The 27,891-nt window shown below is 37.8% G+C and overlaps 1 protein-coding gene across 1 annotated transcript; it reads right to left on the reverse strand.

The window, feature by feature from the left end:
• Positions 1 to 6,027: 6,027 nt before the first annotated feature.
• On the reverse strand, positions 6,028 to 6,396 carry LOC114025637 (potassium voltage-gated channel subfamily E member 2-like). The gene has a single exon (XM_027839105.1). It carries the CDS (start codon positions 6,394 to 6,396, stop codon positions 6,028 to 6,030), a length of 369 nt encoding a protein of 122 aa, XP_027694906.1.
• Between the last annotated feature and the right edge of the window lie 21,495 nt (positions 6,397 to 27,891).

Here is a 27,891-nt window from a genome sequence, read left to right on the forward strand (position 1 = left end):
TCTTTCTTTCTTTCTTTCTTTCTTTCTTTCTTTCTTTCTTTCTTTCTCCTTTCCACCTCTCTCCCTCAGCTGAAAAGCAAAACCCCCCCAAAAATTTTGTAATAAAATGCCTCAAATATAATGAATGTTTGTTGGTTAACTGACTGAGTCAAGCACAATGAATTCCCACATAATGTATGTCTTATTTTCTACCTTGCAGCTCAAAGAATTCTGACATCAATTCTTAGTAATAGCATATGGCCCAGAGATAATAACTATCACTCATGGTTGGACAGGAAATCTCCTTATGAGATGACAAATATCAAGAAATATTGCTTTCTGAAATATTGACAAGATGTAACATCCCTGTAGTTCCGTATGGTTGGCGCTGATTTGTGCAGTAACTGTGAGCCCACCCATGTTGCAAAGAGGTTGGTTTCGATTTGATGGTGAACCTCTACTCAGTGTTCTGTGCTATCCACTGTAGGGAGTGGGAGAGATAAAAAAAGTATACCATATGACTGAAATATGGCACTGCTACAGTCACTTAACTCCTTTGTGCCTCAGTTTCATCTGTAAAGTGATATGACTACCAGATGACTTTTAATGTCCCTTCCAACTCTTTATCTATATAATTGTATGATCTCTGCACCTAAAGAGCTGTTAATCTAGTTTGAGTGATAAGATTGTTCCATGCATTGTATAGAATTTAAATAATAACATAATCAGTATCTCAATAACACCAAAGGAGTAAGATGATACTAAAAAAGCTCTGGGAGTTTGGGGGGATGGGGAGTGGGGAGATGGCTGTAGACAGAGGATAGGGAGTGGGAAAGAGGTAGTAATTTAGATGATCTTTGAAGGATGTTGGATAGAGAGGTGGGGGAGGAAGGAATAGCATGAGCAAAGACCAGGAAACAGAAATGGTCATTGTAAATTCCAGGGACAGTGAATAGATAATTTGGTTGGAGTAGAGGTTGTATACTAGGAGATAAGTAAGAAGGATAAATTGAGGACAGATTATAAAGAGTCTTGAATGGTAAGATAAAGAGTTTGGGCTCTATCTTACAGGTCAACTATCTCCAAAGACATTTTTATTGCTTACCCCTATAGATACAGTTTTGAATATGTATATACCCCTAATATATGTTTACTTATTTATAAATTGTATATATATAGTCCTGTACTCATGTATTATGTAAATTATAACATATATACCCAAAAGACATTTAAAAGGATGAGATAAAGATGAAATAAAATATTTTAAAAGAATTTTATTTACTTATTTAATTTGTTTATTAATGTGCAACACTTTATTTTCACTAAAATTATTCCCTAATTTAAACTATTTTTAGTGATAGCAATGTGATTGCATATACTTTGTTATTTTAGTTTTTTTGAGACTGAGTTTCCTCATCTTTCTTAGCCTGTGGCCACTCACAGCCTGACCTCAATGTATGTTGTTCATGGGAGCTTTAATATGCTCCATTTTTCCAACCAGGGCTGGTTTACTTCTTCTTCTTCTCCTCCTCCTCCTCCTCCTCCTCCTCCTCCTCCTCCTTCTTCTTCTTCTTCTTCTTCTTCTTCTTCTTCTTCTTCTTCTTCTTCTTCTTCTTCTTCTTCTTCTTCTTCTTCTTCTTCTTCTTTTTGCTTTTTGGTGAGGCAATCAGGGTTAAGTGACTTTCCCAGGGTCACACAGATAGTAAGTGTCAAGTGTCTGAGGTCAAATTTGAACTCAGGTCCTCCTGACTCCAAGGCCAGAGCTCTATCCACTGTACCACCTAGCTGCCCCTGGTTTACCTCTTCTTAAGCAGTCTGATGGCCCTCTGCTACTCACCATATTAGCGCTGACTTAGTGGCGGACCCAGGGTCTCTCAGCAAGAATGTTTGGGCGGCAGAACTTGAACACAGGTCTTCTTAACTTGGAGACTGATTCTCTCCACATTATAGCACACTGCCTCTCATGTAACCTGTAAAATATTTCTTTCCTGTGGAGTTTTTTTTCTTTCAATTGAAGCAAAATGCTTTACTTATTTTCATCCTCATTGCTCTCTTCAAAAACAGAAATGATAAAAATGAATAAAACTAAGACCATCATTATAAGACACGCCCAAGTTTCATACCAGTCTGATTTTGGGGAAGAGTGTGGCTTATACTAACAACCACATGGTTGTGATGGGGGTGTTGAGGAAGTTTTGGGCTGGGAATTAGGATGTAAGTATTTGAGTCCCAGCTCTGCCATAAGCTTGTTTCATGAACTTGGACAAATAACTTTTCCTATCTGAGCCTCAGTTTCCTTCTCTGTGAAATAAGGTGGCAAGATCAGACGATTGTGGGTCTCTTCCAGTTTTAAAATGCTACATTTTAAAGAGAAGAAATCAATAAAAAGTTCATCTTCCAAGCCCTGAGACAGGAGAGGTTGGCTTCTTAGAGAAGGCTGAGAAAACCATTATACTATTAAGCCAGTAGACTGTATTCATGAGTATAGGTCACTACTACTTATCCACTGCCAACACCTCCTACCAAGGTGAAGAACAAAATGTGTCATTTACTCTTCCTTCAACACCGCCTTCCCCTTCTCAAGCTTCCTGCTTGTCCTCTGGGGGAGTTATAGCCTGCCTACCCCACTTAACATCAGGGAGAAATCATCAGTAGAATCATCTTTGCTACTTCTTCAACCTCTATGGGATTGGCCTAGCTTGGGTTGCTCTATTGAAGGATGGGAAGACTCAGAAATGCAGTTTGGAAGGTAGATGAGCTCCAGACTACTGTGTATCCTTTTCCCCTTGGGGAAGGAAGGGAAGGGGAAGGGAGGAATTTTTTCAGGAGGGTGGAGAGACAGCAGCTTAATCTAGGACTCTGGTGGTGTGGAAACTCAGTCCCCAACCCCAAAGCCAGTTATTAGCCAGCCACAAACATCTCACCAGACCCTATAGGTCTGTTTCTTCCACATTTTTAATGTAAGTAGAGAACAGCCTGAAACAGAATCTGTTATTTTTTCCCTTTCTTTTTGTAGCCGTCCACAGACTTCTGGCTGGTTGTGTGAGGTAATATAGCCTCTGAGTCATTTTGGCAACTGGAGGCGGATGCAACTTGTTGACTTTCATTCCTGGATTTTCCCCTATGGGCACCTGAAGTTTTTTCTTGGCCTCATGACTATGAGTGGCAGGTGAGAGCTGGGCTCAGGGACTCAGGGAATCCAAAGGTTCTGTTTCAACCCTACTGACAAATCAAATCTGGCCTCTGAAGTATACTGGCTGTGTGACCCTGGTTACTCTTTCAGCACCATAGCAACCCTCCATTGTAGAACAGGTGCTGATCTGCATTAGAAGGGGTGGGGGTTTCCTCATGGAAGTTCCCATTACTAACAAAAGCACATAAGTCTTCATCCACTTCCCCCTCAAATTATAACTATTATTATTCTCCTACTACAAGGTAATAATCAACTGAAGTTCAATGATCAACTCTACAACAATGCGATGTAATGACGAGTTACATGCCAATAATCTGTTATTTCATATCTATATCATTACGATATATCTGATGAGTGACTGGACCGAACACATTAGAGTCCTAGAAAGTAGCCTAGTAATATAGAGAATGTGGCTTGATCTGAGTCTGTTCTCAAGTGTCCATCAGGATGAATTTTGGATGCAGTAGAATCATAAAATTTAGAGGTGGAAGAAATTTCAGATGTCATCTGGTAGTATGACCCCACCCCCCCATTTTTGTGGTTGTTCAGTCATTCAGTCATGCTCTTCGTGACTCCATGGGTCATAGCACACCAGGCCGTTCTATCCTCCACTAACTCTCAAAGTCTGTCCAAGTTCATGTTCATTGTTTCCATGACACTATCTATCCATCTCAATCTCTGCTGTCCCCTTTTTCTTTTGATTTCAATCTTTCCCAACATCAAGATCTTTTTCAGTGAGTCCTGTGTCCTCATTATGTTTCCAAAGTATTTAAGCTTTAGCTTTAGTATTTGTCCTTCCAGTGAATAGTCTGAACTAATTCTTTAAGTATTGACTAATTTGACTTGCTGTGCAAGGGACTCTAAAAAGTACTCTCCAGCACCACGTTTTGAAAACATCAATTCTGTGGCACTCAGTTTTCCTTGTAAGTCCAACTCTCACAGTCATAAATTGCTACTGGAAAAATCATAACTTTGACTATTCAGACCTTTGTTGGCAAGGTGATGTCTCTGCTTTTTAGTGTGCTGTCCAGATTTGCCATAGCTTTTCTTCCAAGGAATAGTCTTTTAATTTTGTGACTGCAGACACCATCTGCAATGATCTTTGAGCCCAAGAATACAAAATCTGACATTGCTCCCATTTCTGTTTGCCTGGAAGTGGTGGAATCAGTTGCCTTCATCAGAATTTTTTTGATGTTAAGCTTCAATTCAGCTTTTACACTCTTCTTTCACTCTCATCAGGAGGCTTCTTAATTCTTCTTTGCTTTCTGTCATCAGAATGGTATTGTCTGCATATCTGAGATTGTTGGTATTTCTCCTGGCAACCTTAATTCCAGCTTTTGATTCTGGCATTTTGCATGATGTAATCTGCATATAGGTTAAATAAATAAGGTAACAACATACAGCCTTGTCTTACTCCTTTTCTAATCTTAAACCAATCAGTTGTTCCATGTTCAGTTGTAACTATTGCTCCTTGGACCACATACAGGTTCCTCAAGAGAAAAGTAAGATGACCTGGTATTTCCATCTCTTTGAGGACTTGCCACATTTTGTTGTGATCCACATAGTCAAAGGTTTATTGTAGCCAACAAAGCAGAAGTAGATGTTTTTCTGAAACTCTCTTGCTTTCTCCATGATCCAGCAAATGTTGGCAGTTTGGTCTCTGGTTCCTCTGCCTCTTTAAAAAACCATCCTACTTCCCTGGTAATTCTTGGTTCACATATTGCTGAAACTTAGCTTGCAGAATCTTAAGCATAACCTTGCTGGTGTGTGCAATTGTTCGGTAATTTGAACATTTCTTGGCATTGCCCTTCTTTACGATTGGGAGATAAACTGGCACTGGTGGCCACTGTTGAGTTTTCCAAAGTTTCTGGCATACTGAGTGCAGCACTTTAAGAGCATCATCTTTTAGGTTTTAAAATACCTCGGTTGGAATTCCATCACTTTCACTAGCCTTTTACAGATGACAAAATGAGGCTCAGAAAGGTTAAGGGACTTGCCCAAGGTCACAGAGGTAGCGAAGAGCAGAATAAGTATCTGAATAGCATTCTCTTAGTAGTTAAGGCAAAAAGGGAAATGGTTTAGGTTGTACAGTTCTCATTGTCTGGGAAAAGGAAACATATAAATTTGTGTTCTAGAGTGATGAAGTAACTTGCCTAGGGTCATTCAGCTAGTAAGTGTCTGAGACTAAATTTGAACTCAGATCTTTTCTACTCCAGAGTCAGCACTCTAGCTACTATCCTACCTAGCTGGCACCTGAGCTTTTCTCAGCTTTCTAGTTTTCCTAACAGTTTTTGTTAAAGTAAATTATTGTCCTAACGGCTGGAATCTTTGGGTTTATCAAATACTAGACTACTACGTTCATTTGCATCTGTGTATTGTATACCTAATTTGATCACCCTCTCTATTTCTTAATCAGTACCAAATCATTTTTTTTTTCATTTCAAAATTTAACTTTATTGTTGCTCTGGGCAGGAAGTTTACAGTGCCTAAAGAATAAAAGGTATATATAGCATAAAATATTGGATTAAACGTGAGCAATATAGATTAAGATACCATGCCTTTTGATTGGCCTATTACCATCTGACTTGCTATAGAGGTTTCAGCAGAGAGGAAGGAACTTAATTTCTCTCAAATAAACCATCAGTTTGTTTCACTTCTTTTATCTTGGAATACACACACACACATTGCCATACTGTTTGCTTAGCTAAAATACTAATATAAATATGCATCTGCTTGGAATGATATATATATACACACACATGTACACATGAATGGATAAATATGTGTATATGTATGCATAGAGAGAGGCAGATGATAGCTTCGTGTCTTCTGCATGTGGACTTTTTTCTCAATCGTCAAGGAGACATTTTGTATGCTGCAGCATCAACATTTTCATGAATGGTAGCCTTGGTATCTTCTAGACTCAGAATTTGACTTTTGTACTTTTCATGCCAGTCATCCACAATGTACTGATGATATGGGTCATTGGAGCACTCCAGTTTCTTGGATTTCACTGTGCTCACCAGGATGGCCACAATAATGAAAGAGAACATGCCAATCATCACCATGAGGTACAAGATGACATAATAGAAATCCTGGGCATTGACTTTGGCCTGGAGAGCTTCTTGTTCTGCTGTTGTGTTGCTAAGCCAGTTGTCCATATAAGTAACAAAGATCTTTTTGATTTTTTCCAATGCTTGTGTTAAATTGGATAAAACAGACATGTTTCCTACCAACTTCTCTTCATGTTCCACTTAAAGTCTTGTACTTGAAAGTCTTCTCTATTCAACTCTGGTCTTTTCATTGAGAATGCTGGAAAGTTCTCTATTTCCCTGAATGACCCTTTTTTCCCCTGAAGGATTATACTCAGTTTTGCTGGGTAGGTGATCCTTGGTTGTAATCCTATTTCCTTTGCCCTCTGGAATATTATATTCTATGCCCTCTGGTCCCTTAATGTAGAAGCTGCTGAATCTTGTGTTATCCTGATTGTGTTTCCACAATACTTGAATTGTTTCTTTCTGGTTGCTTGTAATATTTTCTCCTTGACCTGGGAACTCTGGAATTTGGCTACAATATTCCTAGGAGTTTTCCTTTGGGAATCTCAGGAGGAGATTAGAGGATTCTTTCAATTTCTATTTTGCCTTCTGGTTCTAAAATATCAGGGCAGTTTTCCTTGGTAATTTCTTGAAAGATGATGTCTAGGCTCTTTTTTTGATCATGGCTTTCAGGTAGTCTAATAATTTTAAAATTCTCTCTCCTGGATCTATTTTCCAGGTCAGTTGTTTTTCCAATGAGATATTTCACATTTTTTTCTAATTTTTCATTCTTTTGGATTTGTTTTACAGTGTCTTGATTTCTCATAAAGTCACTAGCTTCCAATTGCTCTATTCTAAATTTTAAGGAAGTATTTTCTTCAGTAAGCTTTTAGACTTCCTTTTCCATTTGGCCAATTTTGCTTTTTAGGGCATTCTTCTCCTCATTGGCTTTTTGGACCTCTTTTGCCATTTGGGTTAAGTTATTTTTTAAGGTGTTATTTTCTTCAGCATTTTATGGTTCTGCTTTAGCAAGCTGTTGACTTATTTTTCATGATTTTCTTGCATCACTCTCATTTCTCTTCCCAGTTTTTCCTCTGTTTCTCTTACTTGCTTTTCAAAATCCTTTTTGAGCTCTTCAAAGGCCTGGAACTGGATTCATATTTTTCTTGGAGGCTTTGGATGTAGGAGCTTTGACTTTGTTGTCTTCTTCTGGTTGTATGTTTTGATCTTCTTTGTTACCAAAAAAAGATTCTATGGTCTGACACTTCTTGCGAGGTTTGCTCATGATCCCAGCCAATTACTTGAGATATGAACTCTTTATTAAGATAGAAGTCTGCTTCCAATGTGGAGAATGTACTGTCCCAAGCTTCAGGGTTTGTACAGCTATTTTCAGAGACACTTCTAGGGACCTGTAAATTTTCAGTTCTTCCAAGGTGATATGATAAGGGCCGAGGTGTTTACTCTTTTCCTGGCCTGTGCTCTGGTCTATGAGTGATCACAAGCACTCTTTTCTGTCTTGGAACTGTGAGGAAGATTCCCTCTGCACCACCACTACAAGCTCCACCACACCAGTGCTCCTCCTCGCCCCAGGACCGCTCCTCAGAACTGTGACCCAGATCCAAGCACGGGCAAAGCAAGAGAATCCTGCACCAGAAAAGAGATCCCTGCTATCTCTCTCTGATCAGTCACTTGATTCCTCCTCAGTCTGTGGGCAGGAAGCAATTGCCGCCCTGGGGCCAGGGCTGAGCTTGGAAACTGGGGCTGAGATCTAGCTTCTCTCTCAATGCAGAAACAGACTTTTCCCACTGACCTAAGTTGTCTTTGGCATTTGTGGGTTGAGAAGTCTGGAAATGGCCACAACTGCCCAGGATTCAGTCCTCTGAGGCCTGCTTCAGGTTCACTGCGGCCTGCAGCGCCCATGCTGAACTGCGCTCCTCTCCCAGCCTGGCACAATATACATTTCAGATCAACCATCCAGGTTGTCTTGGGCTAGAAATTTGTTTCATTTTGTCTTTTTGTGGGTTCTGCTGCTTTAGAATTTGTTTAGAGACATTTTTTATAGGTATTTGGAAGGGTTTGGGGGAGAGCTCAAGTAAGTCACTGCTTTCACTCCACCATCTTGGCTCTGCCCTGATATTTCTCAAATCATTTTTAAGATTATTCTTTTACAGTTATAATTTGAGATCTGGTACTGCTAAGCCCCTTTCCTTCCCACTTTAAAAAAAATTATTGCTCTTGAGATTCTTCACCTTTTATTCTTCCAAATGAATTTCATTATTTTTTTCCTAGCTTTATCAAGTAATTCTTTGATAATTTCATTGGTATAACACTGAATAAATGAATTAATTTGGGTAGTGTTATATATAATGCTGGTTCTTGGTTTTAGATAAGTATTACTTATTATATTGAGAAAAATGTATTTATTCTTAGGCTTTACAGTGTTTTTATAAACAGGAATGTGTGTTGTAACTTGTCAAAAAGTTTTCAGTGTCTATTGATACAACCATATGATTTTTGTTGTTCTTGTTATTCATATGATCAGTTATTTTTATCATTTTCCTAATATTGAACCAGCCCTGAACTCCTGGCATAAATCCAAACTAGTCATAGTGTATTCATGATCTTTGTGATATGTTGCTTTAGTCTCTGGTAACATTTTATGGGATTTATAGTTTATGGCTTTATAGTTTTCTTTCTTTCTTTTGACTCTTTCTGGTCTAGGCATCAAGACCACATATGTATCATGGAAGGAATTTGTTAACACCTTTTCTTTTCCCATTTTTTCAAACAAAATATATATATATATGTATTTTTTGGCGAAGCAGTTGGGGTTAAGTGACTTGCCCAGGGTCACATAGCTAAATATTGGGATTCTTTAAACATTTTGTAGAATACACTTATAAATCCATCTGGTCCCATGGTTTTCTGCTGCCTTAACCTTCAAGAACTAAATCACTCTCATACTACAGTGAGACAATAGAAGACAATTTGAATAAGGTGCTTTTGTACTCCCATTTTATTTTTATATATTCATAACATTTCTAATTCAATGCAATAATTCAATAATTAATATTTCTAATTCAATATAATAATTATGATAATACTAACTTCCTCATATTTATGTGCTCCTTTTAAGTTTTCAGGGCATTTTTACATCCATTATTGAATGTAGTCTCATAGTGATTTGTTATTGTTGTTGTTGTTTTTATCATCATTATTATCATCATCATCATTCTTTTTATCTTTTTTATCATCATCATTAATACAATTTTTTTATCTTTGGGGGGGATTGAGAATAAAATGGTTTGGGGGCAAGTCACTGTCCTGCTTTTATTCTTTTATATTTAATGTTCCATAGACTATTTCACAGCTGGATAAAATAATTGAATTTTGTAGTTGAATAAATATCAACATGTAAATTCAACTTCTGTAGGTTCAATGAAAACATCCTTGGTACAATTTCAGTAACAGATAAGATGATAACCTAAGTAACCTACTGTAGACCTCATCCTCTTCCCTTATGATTTTGATCTCTCGATATTTAAAGACTTTCATTCTAGGTAACTTGAAGTTTATAAATTCTTGGTGTGGTGATCTCTATTATTGTTATGTTAGTAGTAATTCAGCTCAGAGATGTCAGGGGCTGACAAGTCCAGGACCTCATATCACCATGGTTTCTAGCAACTTCATTGAAGAAAATAATAATGATGATAATTATTGGGCATATAATTATCTGTGCCTTAGTTTATCCATCTGTAAAATGAGGGGGTTGAATTAGTGGACCTAAAAGACACCTTCTACTTCTAAATCTGTGATCCTTATATTCGAAAAGTATTTTTAAATTGCGTTCATGTTATTTCATGTGAGCTTCACAAAACATTGAGAGTTGCTATGGCCAAAAACATCATCACCCACTAGCTAACCTGGTGAAAAGTCCTTGCTGAACATCATTAATCTGATCCTTTAATGACAGATATTTTTGGAAAAATAAAATCAGTGAAGTTAAAACTAGGAGGAAAAAATTAATTGGGAAAAAAAACGTTGCAGCAACTTCTCAGATTAAGGTTTAACCTCCAAGATAAGTAGGGAATTGATTTAAATATATAAGAACAACAGTCACTCCCCAATATGCAATCCATGTGGCCTAAGGTTATTTTTATTTTATTTTTCATTCTGGAGGTGATCTCTGTATTCTTTTGGTTGGCACTTTGTTTTCTGTGTTCAGAAGTTCTGGGAAGTTTTCCTGCATTAATTCATGCATTATGGTTTTCAATTTTTTTTTACTCATCATGTTCTTCTGGAGACCTGTGATCTGTAAGTTGTCTATATGTACCATTTTGCTTGCAGAAAGATCATGTGTTCTTTTTTAAAAAATTAATATTTTATTTTTTCTGATTACACATAAAGACAATTTTAACATTCGTTTTTAATAGAATTTTGAATTCCAAATTTTTTCACTCCCTAAGACAGTAAGCAACTTGATATAGTTTATATGTGTGAAATCATGTAAAACATATTTCCATATTAGTCATGTTATGAAAGAAGAAACAGAACAAAATGGAAAAACTCAGAAAAATAAAGTGAAAATAATATGATTTGATCTATATTCAGACTCCATCAGTTCTTTCTCTGGATGTGAATAGAATTTTCCATCATGAGTCTTTTGAAATTGTCTTGGATCATTGTATTGCTCAGCAGAGCTAAGTCAATCACTTGATCATCATACAATGTTGCTGTTACTGTGTCCAGTATTCTCCTGGTTCTGCTCACTTCACTTTGCACCTGTTCATGTAAGTCTTACCAGGTTTTTCTGAAATCATCTGCTCATCATTTTTTTCTTTCTTTCTTCCTTTTTTTTTTGCTCATAATTTCTTATAGCACGATAGTATTCTATTACACTCATGTACCACAACTTGTTCAGCCATTTCCCAATTGATGGGCATCCCCTCATTTTCTAATTCTTTGCCACCACAAAAGGAGTTGCTATAAATATTTTTGTACATGTGAATCTTTCCCATATTTTTGTCATCTCTTTGGGATGCAGACCTAGTAGTGGTATTGCTGGATCAAAGGGTATGCACAATTTGGTTGCCCTTTGGTTATAGTCCCAAGTTGCTCTCCAGAATGGTTGGATCAGTTCACAATTCTACCAACAGCGCATTAGTGTCCCAATTTTCCCACATCCTCTCCAAAATATAGCATTTTCCTTTTCTGTCATATTAACTCATCCGATAGATGTGAGGAGTCATATGAAAATATGGAAGTAGGACAAAAGTTAAGCTTTATTTAGAGTCCAAATGCTTAATTATATGAAAATAGAATTGTTTCTTACTTCTCACAATCTCCCTTGAGACCATGTGTTCTTTTAACACTATTGCTTTTTTCTTCTCTTCTTCCAAATTGTCCTTCACTTCTGTATATTTGTCTTCCCAGTAAGTTGTTCTCTCATTTCTTTGGACTCTGTGGTTCCACCTTAAACTCATCAGATTGGCAAAGATGAAGAAAAAAAATTAAATGGCAATTTTTGTAGGGTTTGTGGGAGGACAGGCACACTAGTGCAGTGTTGGTGGAATGGTTAAAATTGGTCTAGCCACTCACAACTCCAGAAGATCAATAACAAATCATGATTCCTACCTCTTCACAAAGGGAATGGACTTGAGGTGCAGAATGAGCTATGCAATTGTAGACATGACCATTGTGTGAGTTTGTTTTGCTTGACTATTCTTATTTGTTATAAGGAATGGCATCTGGTGGGAAGGAGAAGGGAGATATTATGGAGTTGGAGGGGTAATAATATTGATGCCCCCCCCCAAATGAGGAGAAGGCCATCAATGAAACGTTTAAAAACACACAGAAGAGAGCAGAAGGAAGTTGAGAATGGACATAGATAAGCGGAATTCTGTTAGAACTATGTTAAATGTGTTTTGAACTTTTAAAAAACTTAAATTATACATATTAGAAATTTGCAATTTCATATACTATCTTCTTTTTCTTTTGTCCTTTGTATATGGAAATATTTTTATTTCTCAATGTTTGTCAAGCTCACAATAAAAAAGAAAGTGAAAAACAAGGTGAGCATCAGAAGTAGTCTCTCTGCTAGATCCCTTTAAGAGCATGAATCACGCTTTATCTAAATTTTGTCATCTCACACAGAGACGTGCACCTCGTAGGTTAAATAAATGCTTTTGGAATAAAAAAAATAAAGGTGCTTTTTTTTTAGGTTCAAGCAGAGTCAGCCTCCTTCAATCCATTGAAAGTTGCTAGGTGAGTTGAAATGAAGAAATATTACATCATGGCAGGGTGGGAAGGGAGGGGGAGAGAAAGAGAGATGGAGAGAGAGACAGAGACAGAGAGGCAGAAAGAGTAGCTGAGCAAATCCTACCTTAATCCTCTGCCCTTTCTTGAACCAAAGCTCATAGACTGTCCATCAGAAGAACCAAAGATATTACAATTGGCTTCTCTTCTTACTGTAGATATCTTCCATGGCTTAGTATTTTGCTCTCTGTGTTAATATTGTTTTCTCTCTTCTGCGAGAAGCAGTGTGAAGTAATAAACAGAATGATGGCTTGGGAGCCAGGAAAACTTAGGTTTGAGCCCTGCCTCTGACAGGGATAAGCATGTGACCCTAGGCAAGTCACTTGACCCCTCAATGCTCTAGGTCAGAGATGTCCAATTTTGTTAACTATCTCCCGATTGTGTTTTAATTTGCTTTGGGATGCACTCAAGAGTTTTGTGGGCTACTGTGAGTTTGACATCTCTGATCTACGCAACTCTCTAAAATGATCAGTTTCAGAGAAGGTGCCAATCTTCATTGAAGGACTTCCTTCATCTTGGAGTTTCTTCTGCCAAAGACATCACAGGTACAGCCCTTATCTCTCTCCCTAGGATATTTACATTATGAGGGACAAAAAAGTTTTCCTAAGTAGAAACTTACATATTTAACTTGCTATCAAACTTGGGGTCAATCTCTCACCAGGCACTTCTCCTTGTCTATCTCTACAATCCACAGAGAAGACAAGTGTAGACTCATGTTATGGGAGAAATATCTCCCTTTTGAGTTCATGAGGCAGATAATTGCTGCTGAAATAGATCTACCACAGTGCAAAAATTATAGAGGTTAAAAATCTAGATTTTATTATGCTTAAGTGCAGGTTCAGAGGGGTAGAAAAGTAAACCCTGAATAGAGATTAGACTTTTTTGACAATCTTTTATGGATAAAATTACATCAGAGAGACAGAGAACTAATACCTTTGCAGATTGCAATCTCATACATTCTTTTAGGCAAAAAAGTTTTTTTTAAAAGATTCATAACCCCATGCTTCCTTCAAAGTCATAAAAGTTGAATAAACTTATCTAATAAGAGTTATAATCTTATACATTCCTGAAGGAAGCAAACCCAATTAAACAGACTCCATATGTAAACTAAGGTAGATTATAGATTAAACTACATTTAGAGGGTTCACAAGAAGGCTGATTGGGGTGGGAGGGAGACTTACAAGCCTCTTAAGTCAAATTACTTGGAAAGCGTTTACTCCCTTTTTGGCCTCTTATCTAAGGAATGGTAAACAAGTTTCCCCTAACAGTATTATTCCATGAGTCACATTTTAATTGGGTGAAGTTAATATTAACAGAAACCAGGCTTTCAATTAAACAGGAGATGCAAAAAGAATGGCCCTGAACCTCAAACAACTAAAATTAATCAAAAGATGAAAAATGTTCACACTCCCTAGTCAGTAGTTGCAAATCTAGACAGCAGGTCAACTCTCAAATCTCCGTTCCTAAAAGGCATGATGATATTCTCATGAATTCTGTTGCAGCAGAACTGTAATAGCCAATTTCAAAACCACCGGCGCTAGACTGCCAACATTGCTCCTTCATACACATATTGACAGTAATTATCCTTTCAGAGTATAATTCAGATGATCCTAGACTAATGACATCTACATCCTTATGCCTACCTTCCCACTTAGTCATAACGATAATCTGCAAGCTAATTCTGGGACATGCTGTTTACAAATGACGTTGAAAATTTCTCTTCCTTTATATTAGACACAGGAGTGGGGAACCTGCAACCTCGAGGCCACATGTGGCCCTCTAGGTTCTCAAGTATGGTCCTTTGACTGAATCCAAACTTCATAGAACAAATTTATTCCCCACCCCTGTGAGGGTCCGTCTATCCCAAACGGTCTGTGGAGGTCCATGGATAGTTTTCAGGTGGGGGTCTGTGAACTTGGATGAAAAAAAGTTGCATATTTATTTCAAAATATAATCATAGTGCTTTCAGGTTTGCAAAGCGCTTTTCAAATATTATCTCATTTGATCCTCTCAACAACCCCGTGAGGTGGGTGCTATTATTACTTCAATTTTCCACATGAAGAATTGAATCTGAGAGAGATTGATTGATTTGCCCAGAGTCGCATAACTACTAAGGGTCTGAGGCAGGATTCAAACTCAGGTTTAATATAATTTATTTCCTTTGTAATCCTATGTATTTTGTTTTAGGCATTTAAAAACATTATTCTAGGGGCAGCTAGGTGGCACAGTGGATAGAGCATTGGCCCTGGAGTCAGGAGGACCTGAGTTCAAATCCGACCTCAGACACATGGCACTCACTAGCTATGTGACTCTGGGCAAGTCAAGTCACTTAACCTCAATTGCCACACACACACACACACACACACACACAAATTATTCTGAGAAGGAGCCATTTAAATCTTTAACAGTCAAAGGGGTCTATGACCAGGTTTAAGTTTAAGAATCTCTGTTCTATATACTCTCTTTTAGGGTGCCCTTTGACATCTAAAACCTTAAAGTTCCTGAACACTAGTGACTCAGATCTGTATCTTTAGCCCTAATCTCTCAATCTCTCAGCAATCTACCTTTACATAAAACATATCCATTTGAGTGTTCCATGAATATCTAAAATGAAACATGCTAAAAACTGAGCTCATCATTTTCCCCTCCAAATGAGCACTACCTGCAATTCCACTACCAATGGCTTTCAGAGTTGAAAAGTCATTTTATAGCCAAAGTGAAAATCCAATTCAAATGAATAAACACCTCTTAAGTGCTTAAAGTAGAGGTTCCAAACACACCAGGAGGGCTACAATACTCCAGAGTGTACCTAACCATATTAAAATGTAATTGGGAAATGTTTAACAAAATAAAAATACAATAGGACACGGATAATGTTACTGTGTAGTTTTCTAACTCAGGATGCTGCTGCAGGGATCCTCATACATGGCATAGTAGCCTCGTTTCTTTTTTATCTATCTATCTATCTATCTATCTATCTATCTATCTATCTATCTATTTTTTGGTGAGGCAATTGGGGGATAAGTGACATGCCCAGAATCACACAGCTAATGAGTGCTATGTATCTGAGGTCAGATTTGAACTCAGGTCCTCCTGACTTCAGAGCCGGTGCTTATAGTAGCCTCATTTCAAATATTTGAATTTGTCATCACTGTCTTAAAGCTATGTGATCTGCTGGAAACCACAGTATATAAAAATGACTTAAGCAGAGGTACCCAAACTGGGCGATACCGCCCCCTGGGGGCACTTGAATGATCCAGGGGAGTGGTAGCAGCCTCGGGTGCAATTGGGGGGCGTTGAATAAAAATAAAGGGGTGGTGGAAGCATAAGGAAAGAAGATAAGAAAATTTTGAAAAACCATTTATACATGTTCCGTCTGTTGTGTAACAGAGTTAAAGTTGTAGTGATTACATTATCTTCCAAATAAACACACAAAATTCAAGTTATAACCGATCAGCGGTCAAGTCCACCGACAAGTCTTAACAAGCAAATGTTGGCAGGTGAGGGTGTTGCTCATTGTCGGAAAGCCCGGCATGTATCGGCAGGAATGTGTGCGTGTAATGACTTGCTTACAGTATGAAACTATATGGTTACATGACGCAATTTTGTGTCATCAAAATTTCAATGCAGGAAAAAAAACCCCACACATTTACAATAAATTCTAAATTTAAGATGCACCATTTCAAAAAATTATTTTTTGAAATGATGCAAATTTTTAAAAAAATTGTTAAAGGGTTAAAGAAAATAGATTTCCAGGGTGGCGCTGAGTAATTTTTGTTTTTGAAAACGGGGCAGTAGGCCAAATAAGTTTGGGAACCTCTGACCTAAAAGATGGCCTCTAGAACTCTGGATGGGTCCTTTGTGGAGCATCTGTGGAGAATGTGAATGAGAATTGCACAAAATAAGGGCATAGGCAGGTTGTAATCTGTACCAGGCAGGGAATGCCCATACACTATATCGCAAGCTCATTGAGTAATACCATGTGCCAGTCACTGAGAATGCAAAGATGAAAAATGAAAGTTTGTGACCTTAAAAAGCTTAGAATCTCAGTAGAGGAATAAGGAATGTACACAAATAACTAATATAAGTTAGAATATGATTAAGTGCAGAGGAAAGGTCAAATAAAGTAGGCTGAAAGTTTCAAGATTACTTTCAAATGTGTGATAGAAGTGGGGCATGGATTACACAAGGCTTCGTGGAAGAAATGCCCACTCTTTCCATGTAGCCTGACTGATATATGAGATATCTGCCATCCTCAGTCTTACTCAAAGGGCCCATCTTATGCAAAGGCATTTGTGTATGTTATGTTATCGGAGTAGTGCCAGAAAGGAATGTGCCATCCACACAACCCCTGGTCCCATGCCACAAAATAGCTCAGGTGCCATATTGTCTGAGATTTCACTACTAGAACTTCATACCTTTGGTATAACCAGTTCCCTTTCAAGTAGTTCCTTGTTAATATGCAATTACCTTAAGAGGAATACAACATTAAGACATCTCCAGTGACTTCCACCTGCTTCTGCCAACTCATGTCAAACATAAACTCCATAGTCACGCATGTATGACTCTCCATTAACTGATCCATTTCTCTAACTTCATTTCTTATTACTGCCTCTCTTTGGATATCACATACCAGCCAAGTCAATATGCTTACTGATCTGGTGCAGCCTATTGTGCATACTATTTCCTACCCACAGGTATGTGCTGAAGCCAGCTCAGACCAGCTCTTGAGAACAAGTGTTAAATTTTCATTGTGAGCACAGGTGATTTTCTTAAATCAATAAAGCTACAGATCAGGTTTTGATTATTATTTTGTTGATTTCTAGACTAAGAAAGTGTTGGAGAAAATGTTAATAATGCAGATTAAATGTAAATTGTGTCAACATTTACTTTTTTTTTTTAAGATATGTTTGTTCAACATTTACCAGAATACTTTACCAGCAAAAGTCTTCAGGTAAAACCCCTCTCCCCTAGACTTTATTAATCCTATGTCAATCCATGTGCCCCTGGGGTTCGTTGTTCCTGATTCTTTGTCTAGCATTCACTCATTTTTTGGTCTCAAATATTGCCTTTTCTCTAGGATTGTCATATCATTGGGTTTTTTTGTTTTGTTTTGTTTTGTTTTTGCTTTTTGGTGAGGCAATCGGGGTTAAGTGACTTGCCCAGGGTCACACAGCTAGTAAGTGTCAAGTGTCTGAGGACACCTGAGAACTCAGGTTCTCCTGACTCCAAGGCTGGAGCACTATCCACTGTGTCACCTAGATGCCCCTCATTTTTTTTGAGCTAAAAGAATTCCTACTTTATTTTACTTTTGTCATTAAGTTACTTTTAAATATTTTGAAATATTTAAATATTTTTAAAGCATTTCACAGATTATTCGCATATTATATATTTCCAAAGTCAGGTAAAGTGTGATCGTAATAATACCTATTCTTCTCCTTTATATCCTCTATACTTACCCTCTACTCCCACTTAGTGATCCCATCAGTTCCGATGAGCTTAATTATCATCTCTATACAGCTTACTCAAGAATCTCTTTATCTAGCTCCAGTTCTGCATCACAAATGACCTATTGAACATTTCAAACTGGCCTCCCAAACTCAACATCTCCAAAATAAAACTCATTATTTATTCCCCCTCAAATATCCTTCTTCCAAACTTCTCTTTTTCTATCAAGGGTACCACCATTTTTTCCTAGTCATCCAGGCATATGACCTCGGAGTCATCTTCAACTCTTCAACTCTTACTCCATATATCCTATCAGTTGCCAAGTCTTGTGGATTTTACCTACTCTATATCTCTTGTATCTTTCCCCTTCCCTTTACTCATATGGCTACCAAGTTCAGGCCTGCAAAACCCCAACCTATACTTTTGCTATTGTCTCCAGATTAGCCTCCTTGCCTCGTCTCTCTCCCTGGCAATTTTTCTCCTACAGCTACACAGGTAATTTTTTTTAAAAGCCAGTTCTGACCATGCTGTTGCCTTGTTTGATAAACTAAAGTGAGTCCCATCTCTGTGTCTTTGCACCGGCTGTTCCTCTTACCTATAACGTACTCTGTCCTCATCCCAACCTCTTAGACTCCCTAATTTCCTCCAAAGCTCAGATCAAGGGCTGCCTTCTACATGAAACCTTTCTGATCTCTCCAGTGGCTAGGTCATCCCCCAGAATCACTTTGTATTTATTTTGCTTGTGTAACCTCTGTCCCAGAGCCCATTGGTATAGGACACTCTCTTTATTGGTGGAGATGAAGGCCCTGCCCTATGTGAGGGGCAGGGTAGAGTTGGTAAGAGAGGAGAGCTTCAGTTCTCAGCCAGTTTCCCTTTGGGGACTCTTTAAGTAAGGGTCCCTTTTTGGGACTTTTCAAGGCCAGTTCCCTTTGAGCCTCCTTTTGAGACTCTCCAGAGCCTGTCCTCTTTGGGGACTCATCGTTTCTAGTCTTGTTCAAGCATGAAGTTGCTTCAGGTGCTGTTGGCTTCCAACTTTGAGAGAGAAGATGGAAGAGACCAACTCTACTTCAGGTTGTTGAAGGGAAACACTCTGGGAAGACAAGAGAGAAGCTGTCTGTCTCTATCATGTCCCTATATGAAGCTTGCTACTTCACAGACTTTGGGGAGTTTCTCTCCCCAGAACTCTCTCTCTTGATCAAGCTAAGTTACCTTGCTTCCAATGGGAGAGCTCCTTCACTCTGTCTTGTCTGGTGTATATTCTCCATTGTATATCTTTTCTGGTTTCTTGTTTTGCTATGATGCGGATAAATGGGTTTCTCTGCTATTTGCTATCTGTATTCATTGTGGAACTGGTATTGGTGGGAAAGAGATCGTGTTGCATATAGAGTTTGGTGGTTCCTCTTCCCTCCTACAAATGGCAAAGTGATTAAAAATTAGATGAAACCCAATCATTTAAGGGAACAGGTAGTTATTCTTCTAGCTCGGTACCTTCTTTCTCTGAGAAGAGTAGAATGATCCTGCCCCCCAACCTCCTGCTTTCCCTCCTGGCAGAAATTTAAGTCTCCCTTGGAGAAGGGTGGGAGAGAAGAGGCTAGAGATTTCTGTTCTGCCTCGCTTTGAGCCACACAATTACAAGTTTCTTTATACATGTAGAGCCCTCGTTTTCTTACATAAGTATTTTACATATAAGGGTGGGGGTTGATTCCTACCCCCAGATATGTGTATATACATATGCATATGTATATACGCACATATGTTATATATTACTATTATAAATATACTTATTATTGTAAGCTCCTGAAGGAGCTCACATTCTTTTTGGAGAGACAACATGTATATATGTATGTGTACATGCACATATATAATATTTGTATATGTACACATACCTTTATATATATTTAGGTATACACACATACATATACACACATACACATATATACATACACACATATAGACACACACACTTAGATATGCACATGTCAATACAATCTAAAATGCTTGAGGAGAATTATTTGACTTTTTTTGTCTTTGTATCACAAGTATCTTAGCACAATGCCTGATACATAGTACACATTCAATAAACATGTGTTGACTGATTGATTGATTGCTACCTTGTATTTAAATAGTATTTTATACTTCTTCGAAGCACATTCACATACGCCTCTTTGATATTTGATCCTTACAACAACCCAGTGAGTCAGGCGGGATAAGTCCTCACTCCCATTTTACAGATAAGGAAACAGAAACCAGGGAGTAAAAGTAACTTGCTCTGGTCACATAAGTAAAGGTCAGAATCAAGATTATAATTTAACTCAGTTCAGTGCTCTTTCCATTATGCCTTGCACATATTATATACTCAGTATTTGGTTGATGTATTGAGTTGCTAAATGTACTATACAGATTCCTGTAACTTCAATTTCCTTGACATTTCTTCCTCTCTTTTCATACCACTCACCTCCTTCATTACCACCCCAAATACAGGACTCTGTACAGAATGCGAGCTAAATAGATGCTTGTTAATTAACTACCTTGATCTCAGTGTTCAGTAACACACAAAGATGGGTCACTCTTGGAGGTAAGTCAGTCGCAGAATCCCAACATTGGAGGAAGTCTCTGAGCTCATTGAATCTAACTCATAGCTGAACTGGTATGCTTTTTACAATATCCTCAGCAAGTGATCATCTGGCCCCTACTGTAAGTTTTCCAAGGGAAGAAAACCCACTAACTTTCCAAGGCATCCCATTCCTCTGTTGGACTGTCCTAATTATTAGGAAACTTTCCCTTCTTATCTTTCTTCAAGATCTACTCATTCCTTTCTATGAAAAAGTAGAACATGTCTAATCCTTCAAATATTTGGAAAAAATTACCTAGTCCCTCCCTCCTTTACAGGTTTCTCATTTCTAGCATGACTATCTCTAGTTCCTTCAATCCATCCTCCTAAAATGACTGACAGCTCTCACCTCTCCCTCAGCCCCAACTCACAGAGTGGGTCCCCCAGAGAAGGCTAATCTAAAGTAGTCTGTGATTCCACATTTACTGATGAAAGTCATAGATCAAAAACTCTCATTGATGTTTTTATCTTTAAGAGTCAGTTGAAGGACACTTAGCTCAAAGCAGTCCAATTAAGTGAAATGAGATAGCAAGAAAAGTGGCAATAAATCATTCCCCCCATAAACCTAAGACACACTCTTCCTGAAATGCCCACACCATCAGTAGGAAGAGTGACATAAATAGGGAATAGGGAACACATGGAAAGACAGGCATACAGAAACATGTTATTGTGGAGGGGTAAACAGATGTCACCAGGAAATAGGACGCACAGGAAAGGAGTACATGTGACGAGGGCACACACGTGGAGGGGGTGATTCACACTTCTGCTATTCGGTGGCAGATGATGTACTCTAGTGATGATATTACACTGCTCTTGCCAGGCCTGCTCTTTACGAGTCTCTGTCAAATACCTAGTCTCTGCTAGATGCTCTTTCACTGGACACTCCTCTGCTGAAGGCTGTTCCATCAGGAAGGATATTGGATGCAGTAGAATCATAAGATTTAGAGTTGGAAGAAATTTCAGATATCATTTGGTAGTATGACACCCCCCTCCATTTTTGTTGTTTTTCAGTCATTCAGTCATGCCTGACTCTTTGTGACCTCCATGGACAATAGCACATCAGGCCCTTCTATCCTTTACTATCTCCCGAAATTTGTCCAAGTTAATGTTTCTTGCTTCCATGACACTATCTATCCAACTCATCCTCTGCCATCCCCTTCTTCTTCTGCCTTCAATCTTTCCCAACATCAGTCTCTTCCAGTGAGTCCTGTCTTCTTATTATGTGGCCAAAGTATTTAAATTCTAGCTTCAGTATTTGTCCTTCAAATGAGTAGTCTGAATTAATTTCTTTAAGTATTGACTGATTTGATCTTGCTGTATAAGAGACTCTCAAAAGTCTTCTCCAGAAACACAATTTGAAAGTATCAATTCTGTGGCCCATAGCTTTCCTTATAATCCAACTCTTATAGCCATACATTGCTACTGGAAAAATCATAGCTATACAGACCTTTGTCGGCAAGGTAATGTCTCCACTTTTCAGTATGTTGTCCAGATTTGCTATAGCTCTCCTTCCAAGGAGCAAGCATCTTTTAATGTCATGGCTGCAGACACTATGCAGTGATCTTCGAACCCAAGAATATAAACTTTGACACTGCTTCCATTTCTTCGCCCTCTATTTGTCAGGAAGTGACGGGACCAGTTGTCATGATCTTATTTTTTTAATGTTAAGCGTCAAGCCAGCTTTTACACTTTCTTCTTTCATTCTCATCATGTTCCATGTTTGGTTCTAACTGTTATTTTGTGGTCGGCATACAGGTTTCTCAGGAAACAAATAAAATGATCTAGTACTCCTATTCATTGAGGACTTGCCACATTTTGCTGTGATCCACACAGTCAAAGACGTTAGTGTGGTCAATGAAGCAGAAGTAGATGTTTCCTGGAACTCATTTTCTTTCTCCATTACCTAGAAAATGTTGGAAATTTGGTCTCTAGTTCCTCTACCTCTTCAAAAAACCATGCTGTTTTTCTGGTAATTCTTGGTTCAAATATGGATGGAGCCCAGCTTGCAGAATCTTAAGCATAACCTTTCTGGTGTGTGAAATTAGTGCAATTGTTTGGTAATTTGAACATTCATATTGTTGTTCTTTAGAATTGGGACATAAATTATGTTTTCCAATCCAGTAGCCACTGTTGAGTTTTCCAAATTTGCTGGCATATTAAGTGCAGTTACTTTAACAGCATCATCTTTTAGGATTTTAAATAGCTCAGCTGGAAATCTGTCAGCTCCATTAATCTTCTTGTTAGCAATGCTTCCTAAGGTCCACTTGCCTTCATTCTCCAGAATATCTGGCTCTAGATCTAGTTATCAGTGATGTTAAGATCTTTCTTGCATAGTTCTTCTGTATGTTCTTGCCACTTCTTTTTAATCTCTTCTACTCCTAGTAAGTCCCTACCATTTTTGTCTTTTATCATACCCACTTTTGCATGAAATGTTCCCTTGATATCTCTGATTTTTTAAGAGATCTTTTCTTTCCCTTTCTATTGTTTTCTTCTATTTCTTTGCATTGCTCATTTAAGAAAACCCTATCTCTCCTTGCTATTTTCTGAAATTCTGCGTTCAGTTGGGTATATTGTTGCCTTTCTCCTTTACATTTTGCTTTCCTTCTTTCCTCAGCCATTTTTAAAGCCTTATCAGTCGTTTTGCTTTCTTGATCTTCTTTGTCTTTGAGATTTTTTTGTTGTTGCTGTTTCCTGTACAATATTGTGACTCTCTGCCCATGATTCTTCAGGGACTCTATCTACCATATCTAATCCTTAAATCTACATCACCTCCACTTCATATTCATAAGGGGTGTTACTTAGTTCATACCTATATGGTCTGATGGTTTTCCCTACTCTCTTCAATGTAAGTCTGAATTTTGCAATAAGAAGCTTATGATCTAAGCCACAGTCAGCTCCAGGTCTTATTTTAACTGACTGTATATAGCTTTTACATCTTTGATTGCAAAGTATATAATCAATCTGATTTCTATATTAACCATCTAGTGATGTCCATGTTTAAGGTCTCCTTTTGGCTTATTGAAAAAGAATATTTGCTATGACCAGCCAGTTACCTTGACAAAACTCGATTAGTCTTTGCCCTGATTCATTTTGTACTCCAAGGCCAAACTTGTCTGTTATTCCAAATATCTTTTGATTTCCTACTCTAGCATTCCACCCCCTCTGATGAATGTGACATAAGTTTTTGTTGTTATTTCTAAAAGATATTGTAGGTCTTCATAGAATTGAGCAACTTTGGCCTCTTCTTGTGTTACTGTGATATTGAATAGTTTGCTTTGGAGTCAAACAGATATCATTCTGTCGTTTTTGAAATTAAACTCTAGTACTGCTTTCCTCACCCTTTTGTAGAGTATGAGACCTACTACATTTCTTCTAAAGGATTCTTGCCCATAGTAGTATATATAATGAGCACTTGAATTAAACTCACCTATTCCCATCTATTGAAGTTCATTGCTGCACAAGATATCAATGTTTAACATTTCCATCTCCTGTTTGACCACAACCAGCTTACCTTGGTTCATAGATCTTACATTCTAGATTCCTATGCAATATTCATCTTTGCAGCATCAAATTTTTCTTTCATCACCAGACACATCCATAGCTGAACTTCCTTTTAACTTTGGCCGAGCCATTTATTCTTTCTGGAACTACCTGCGGTTGTCCTCCAATTACCTCCAGTTACATGTTGGCCACCTTCTGATCTGAGGGGCTCATCTTCCAATGTCATCTCTTTTATCATTTTAATACTGTCCATGGGGTTTTCTTGGCAAAAATATTGAAGTGGTTTGTCATTTCCTCCTCCAGTGGAACACCTTTTGTCAGAAGTCTCCACTATGACCTGTCTCTCTTGAGTTACCCTGAACAGAGTAGCTCATAGTTTCATTGAACTATGCAAGCCCCACCACCATAACAAGGCAGTGATCCAGTGACCATGAACATGTAGTCTCTACCAGATGCAATCAGGCCAGGTACTATTAGACACAAGGCTATGGAGATTCTCTGTGTTTCCAGCTTCTGGCAAAGTAGAAGTCTTTGGTCATGGTGCTATCTCTTCCCCTGGGACAAAAAGGAGTCTGCCATATTAATTTAGTTCAAAAGCCAGAAGCTTTTTAAATAAAAAATCTTTTTAGAAAACTAGCCACTGTTGCCTGAATCATAATACCTGCAAAAGACCTATGAAAGAAAATACTATTCTCAGCCTTCTTTTCCTTTAGGAAGTGAGTGGCTTGTCTATTTCTTTCCAGAGTCTTGGCTAGAAGGGGTTCCATCTCCAGTACACAATTCTTTGCTTCATGTGCCAAGCTCATCAGTATTAGTATTAGTATTAGTAATAGCAAGTTCCTTTCAAATAGCCAGTGTATTCAGGCATAATTTTTTACTCTTCACTGAACTTACTGGTCATTATGTTCGGATCTTTCTGGGTATCTCTACTCTAGCTTATGGTAAGCATTTGATATACCTTCTCATTTTAATCTTGAAAGGCTATACTAGATCTGTTCATTCTAAATTTTGTCCCCTTAAACTAACACTCAAGGTTGGTTTTTCTATCCTTGTTCTATAGATTGTTAACGTATTTAGGCATGGCATTTCATGCAACTAAGATGCATGGTGTGGTTTACTTAATTTGGCTATTGAAGTTTTTAAAAAATCCAAGTTCTTGAGTTTGAACTTAGATTCTAATGAGGAGACAAACTGTTTTTAACCTAAGCTTGGAAATCTGTATTCTTGATCATGTAGGAAACAAGATAAGATTACTTAAAATGAACCTGGTTTTTTGGGGAAAATTACTTACAGAAGTTGGTATGCAAGTTACTTAGAAGAAGCAATAATTTTGATATAGTCTCATTTTAAGACAGTAGCGGCCAAGCATTTATGCCTTTCTTGGCGTTAAGCTAACTCAGAACATCTGAACTTTGACCAGATGAAACTGATTGAACTGGTTTCCTGACCTTTATTTAGTTCTCTGTCAGCTAAGTGCTGGATTTCATGCCACGAAATGGGTTTCCCTAATTTCTTCTTACATGTTTTAAATGCTGTGATTTTAAAGAATGAATATAATTATAAGAGCATGCTTCAATCACTATTAGAGATATTTCAGTAGGTATTTCAAAGATCAGGAATTTCAAAGATAGTTAAAGCCTACAATGAAACAGGATACCAAAGTGAAAAAAAAAAGAAGAGTATGATTGGACATGGAAAAGAACACTAAAACTGACAAACTATTGTAGCAAAATAGCCTAATGAAGCCTCAGAAAACAAGAAAAGACATTTAGAGGGCCCTGGAAGCTGGAAAGTTTGCTATTGCTTCCTTTACAGTACGACATCGGCTTCTTGTAGTTACGAGATTAAGAAGACTAGCAAAAAACAAGAGTTGCTAACCATTACTATGAAGAAAATAAATTTATTATGAGTAACACAGTATAAACATTGAATCACTGACTACTGGAAAAAAGATGATTTTTAATTGATTAAATTAATTTTTTCATTCAAGGCTATATCAAAACCATTGTTAGAAATCCAGGTGAGTCTATCAGATCTGGGCATCTTCATCATATAATAAAAGTCACATATACAAAAAGTTGTGGGGAATTTTTTTTTGCTTCCCATAGGCTTGGAAGTCTTGTACTAATTAAGAGAATGATGGATTCTTATCAATATATTGATATACTGAGAAGCAGAATTTGTTCCAGTGTAATAGCCCTCTCAGGACTAGGCAGCTATATATATCTGTATAACCCCTAAGAGTTCTTGATACTCTTGATACATCATCTCAAGCATCTACTGGATGTGTTCCCCACATTTGAGAAACCAGCACCCCAATTCCATTGAACTATTGAAGCACTTCCCCTAAACTTCCAGGGCATACTTTCCCCCATATCACCTCAGTTTCTAGGTTAGTAGGCTTAAACCAGCTCAGTTTCTACATAGCATTGGTTCTACCAAGTTCATGACCGAATATGGCACAATTGCCAAAGAAATCCTTCCACTGTGCTAGAGTCCTGAAAATCCTGAAGATGGCTCCTTGGGGTATCAGTGTTGTGCCAGGTACCAAACCCTGCCTGGATTCCAACTCTCAGATTACTATGGTTCTTGTCTCCTGCCCAAAGTTGCAGGCTCTACTCCATTTACTTAGAATGGAAAAGAACAAATGAAAAGTTCAAGGAAACTCAGTTTCCAAGGAGCCGCATGATATCAGCAGAGGAAGAAGTCCTCATGGCTCTTCTCCTTTCCTCACTGTCTCTTACTGGCCACACTTCCTGAGTACAGCTGAAGACAAGGCATAGAGAGAAATGAAGCTGACTCAGGCTTCTTTGAAGGCACCAACAGTTCCATTTAGCAGTGAATGGGAAGAGTCTTCCCACCATGTAGTAAGTCAACTGGAATAAATTACGGAACAACCATGCATATTCTAGTATCTCCAAGGCACTTTGCTTATAAGTTTATGTGATTCTCCCAGAAGCAGTTCCCTAGCATGCTCCTTATGGAGAAACATCATCTGAGCAAGCTGGTGGGGGCTGCATTTGTGCCTGGCTTTCATTACACCAGAATTAAATAAATTTCAAAATGGAGAAGGAATATTGCAACATGACCTTGGCACCATGCCACACATAATAAAGAGTTAAGAAATTTATCTAGAAAAATGGTGAAAAACATATTTAAATGGCCTGGGAATTTGCTAGACTTGGAAAAAGTGACTTTGTCAAAGGTACATTTAATATCCAATATGATAAAAGCACGGTTTCATGATGAAGGATTAAAGATTTTGTGTCAAAATCTTGTGAACTCAGTACCGAATCATGTAAAATGAATGTTTGCAATAAAAGTAGGATATATTATATATTAAAAGTTTTTTGGAATGTCAAAAAGTGGCAAAGTTCATTGCACAGCAACAAATTTGTTTTACTTTGTCCCAGTTAATTTGCTTGCCATTGAAGCATTATCTTCAGAGACCAAATATTAGACGATATAATGCAAAGCACATAATTTTAAATATTTCATTCTAATGCATTTTCTTATATGCTCCTTAAAATATATACTTCTCAAGGGCTGGGAATGTTTTTGTTTTTCTTTTGTTTCCTCTGTGCTTTACATTGTACCTGGAACATATTAAACACTTAATAAATGCTTATTGATTGATGACTAATTGCTGATTGGTATCATTGTAATAGTTCTTTGCCTAATAACTATCAAATAATTCTAGAGTTTAAATTTTCCTTGTTTCTCAGTTTCAAAGCTCTTTTACTCTTTTTTGAAGATGAGTAAGTTGGGGGAAAGGCATGGAGACAAAGCTAAGTCCTTGGGACAAGTTC

Source organism: Vombatus ursinus, unplaced genomic scaffold, assembly GCF_900497805.2.
Source record: "Vombatus ursinus unplaced genomic scaffold, bare-nosed wombat genome assembly UNPS02014832.1, whole genome shotgun sequence".
NCBI classification, from domain to species: domain Eukaryota; kingdom Metazoa; phylum Chordata; class Mammalia; order Diprotodontia; family Vombatidae; genus Vombatus; species Vombatus ursinus.

Excerpts from the sequence above, each read along its gene's own strand:
- LOC114025637 (XM_027839105.1), bottom strand. The coding sequence starts at position 6,396 with ATGTCTGTTTTATCCAATTTAACACAAGCATTGGAAAAAATCAAAAAG.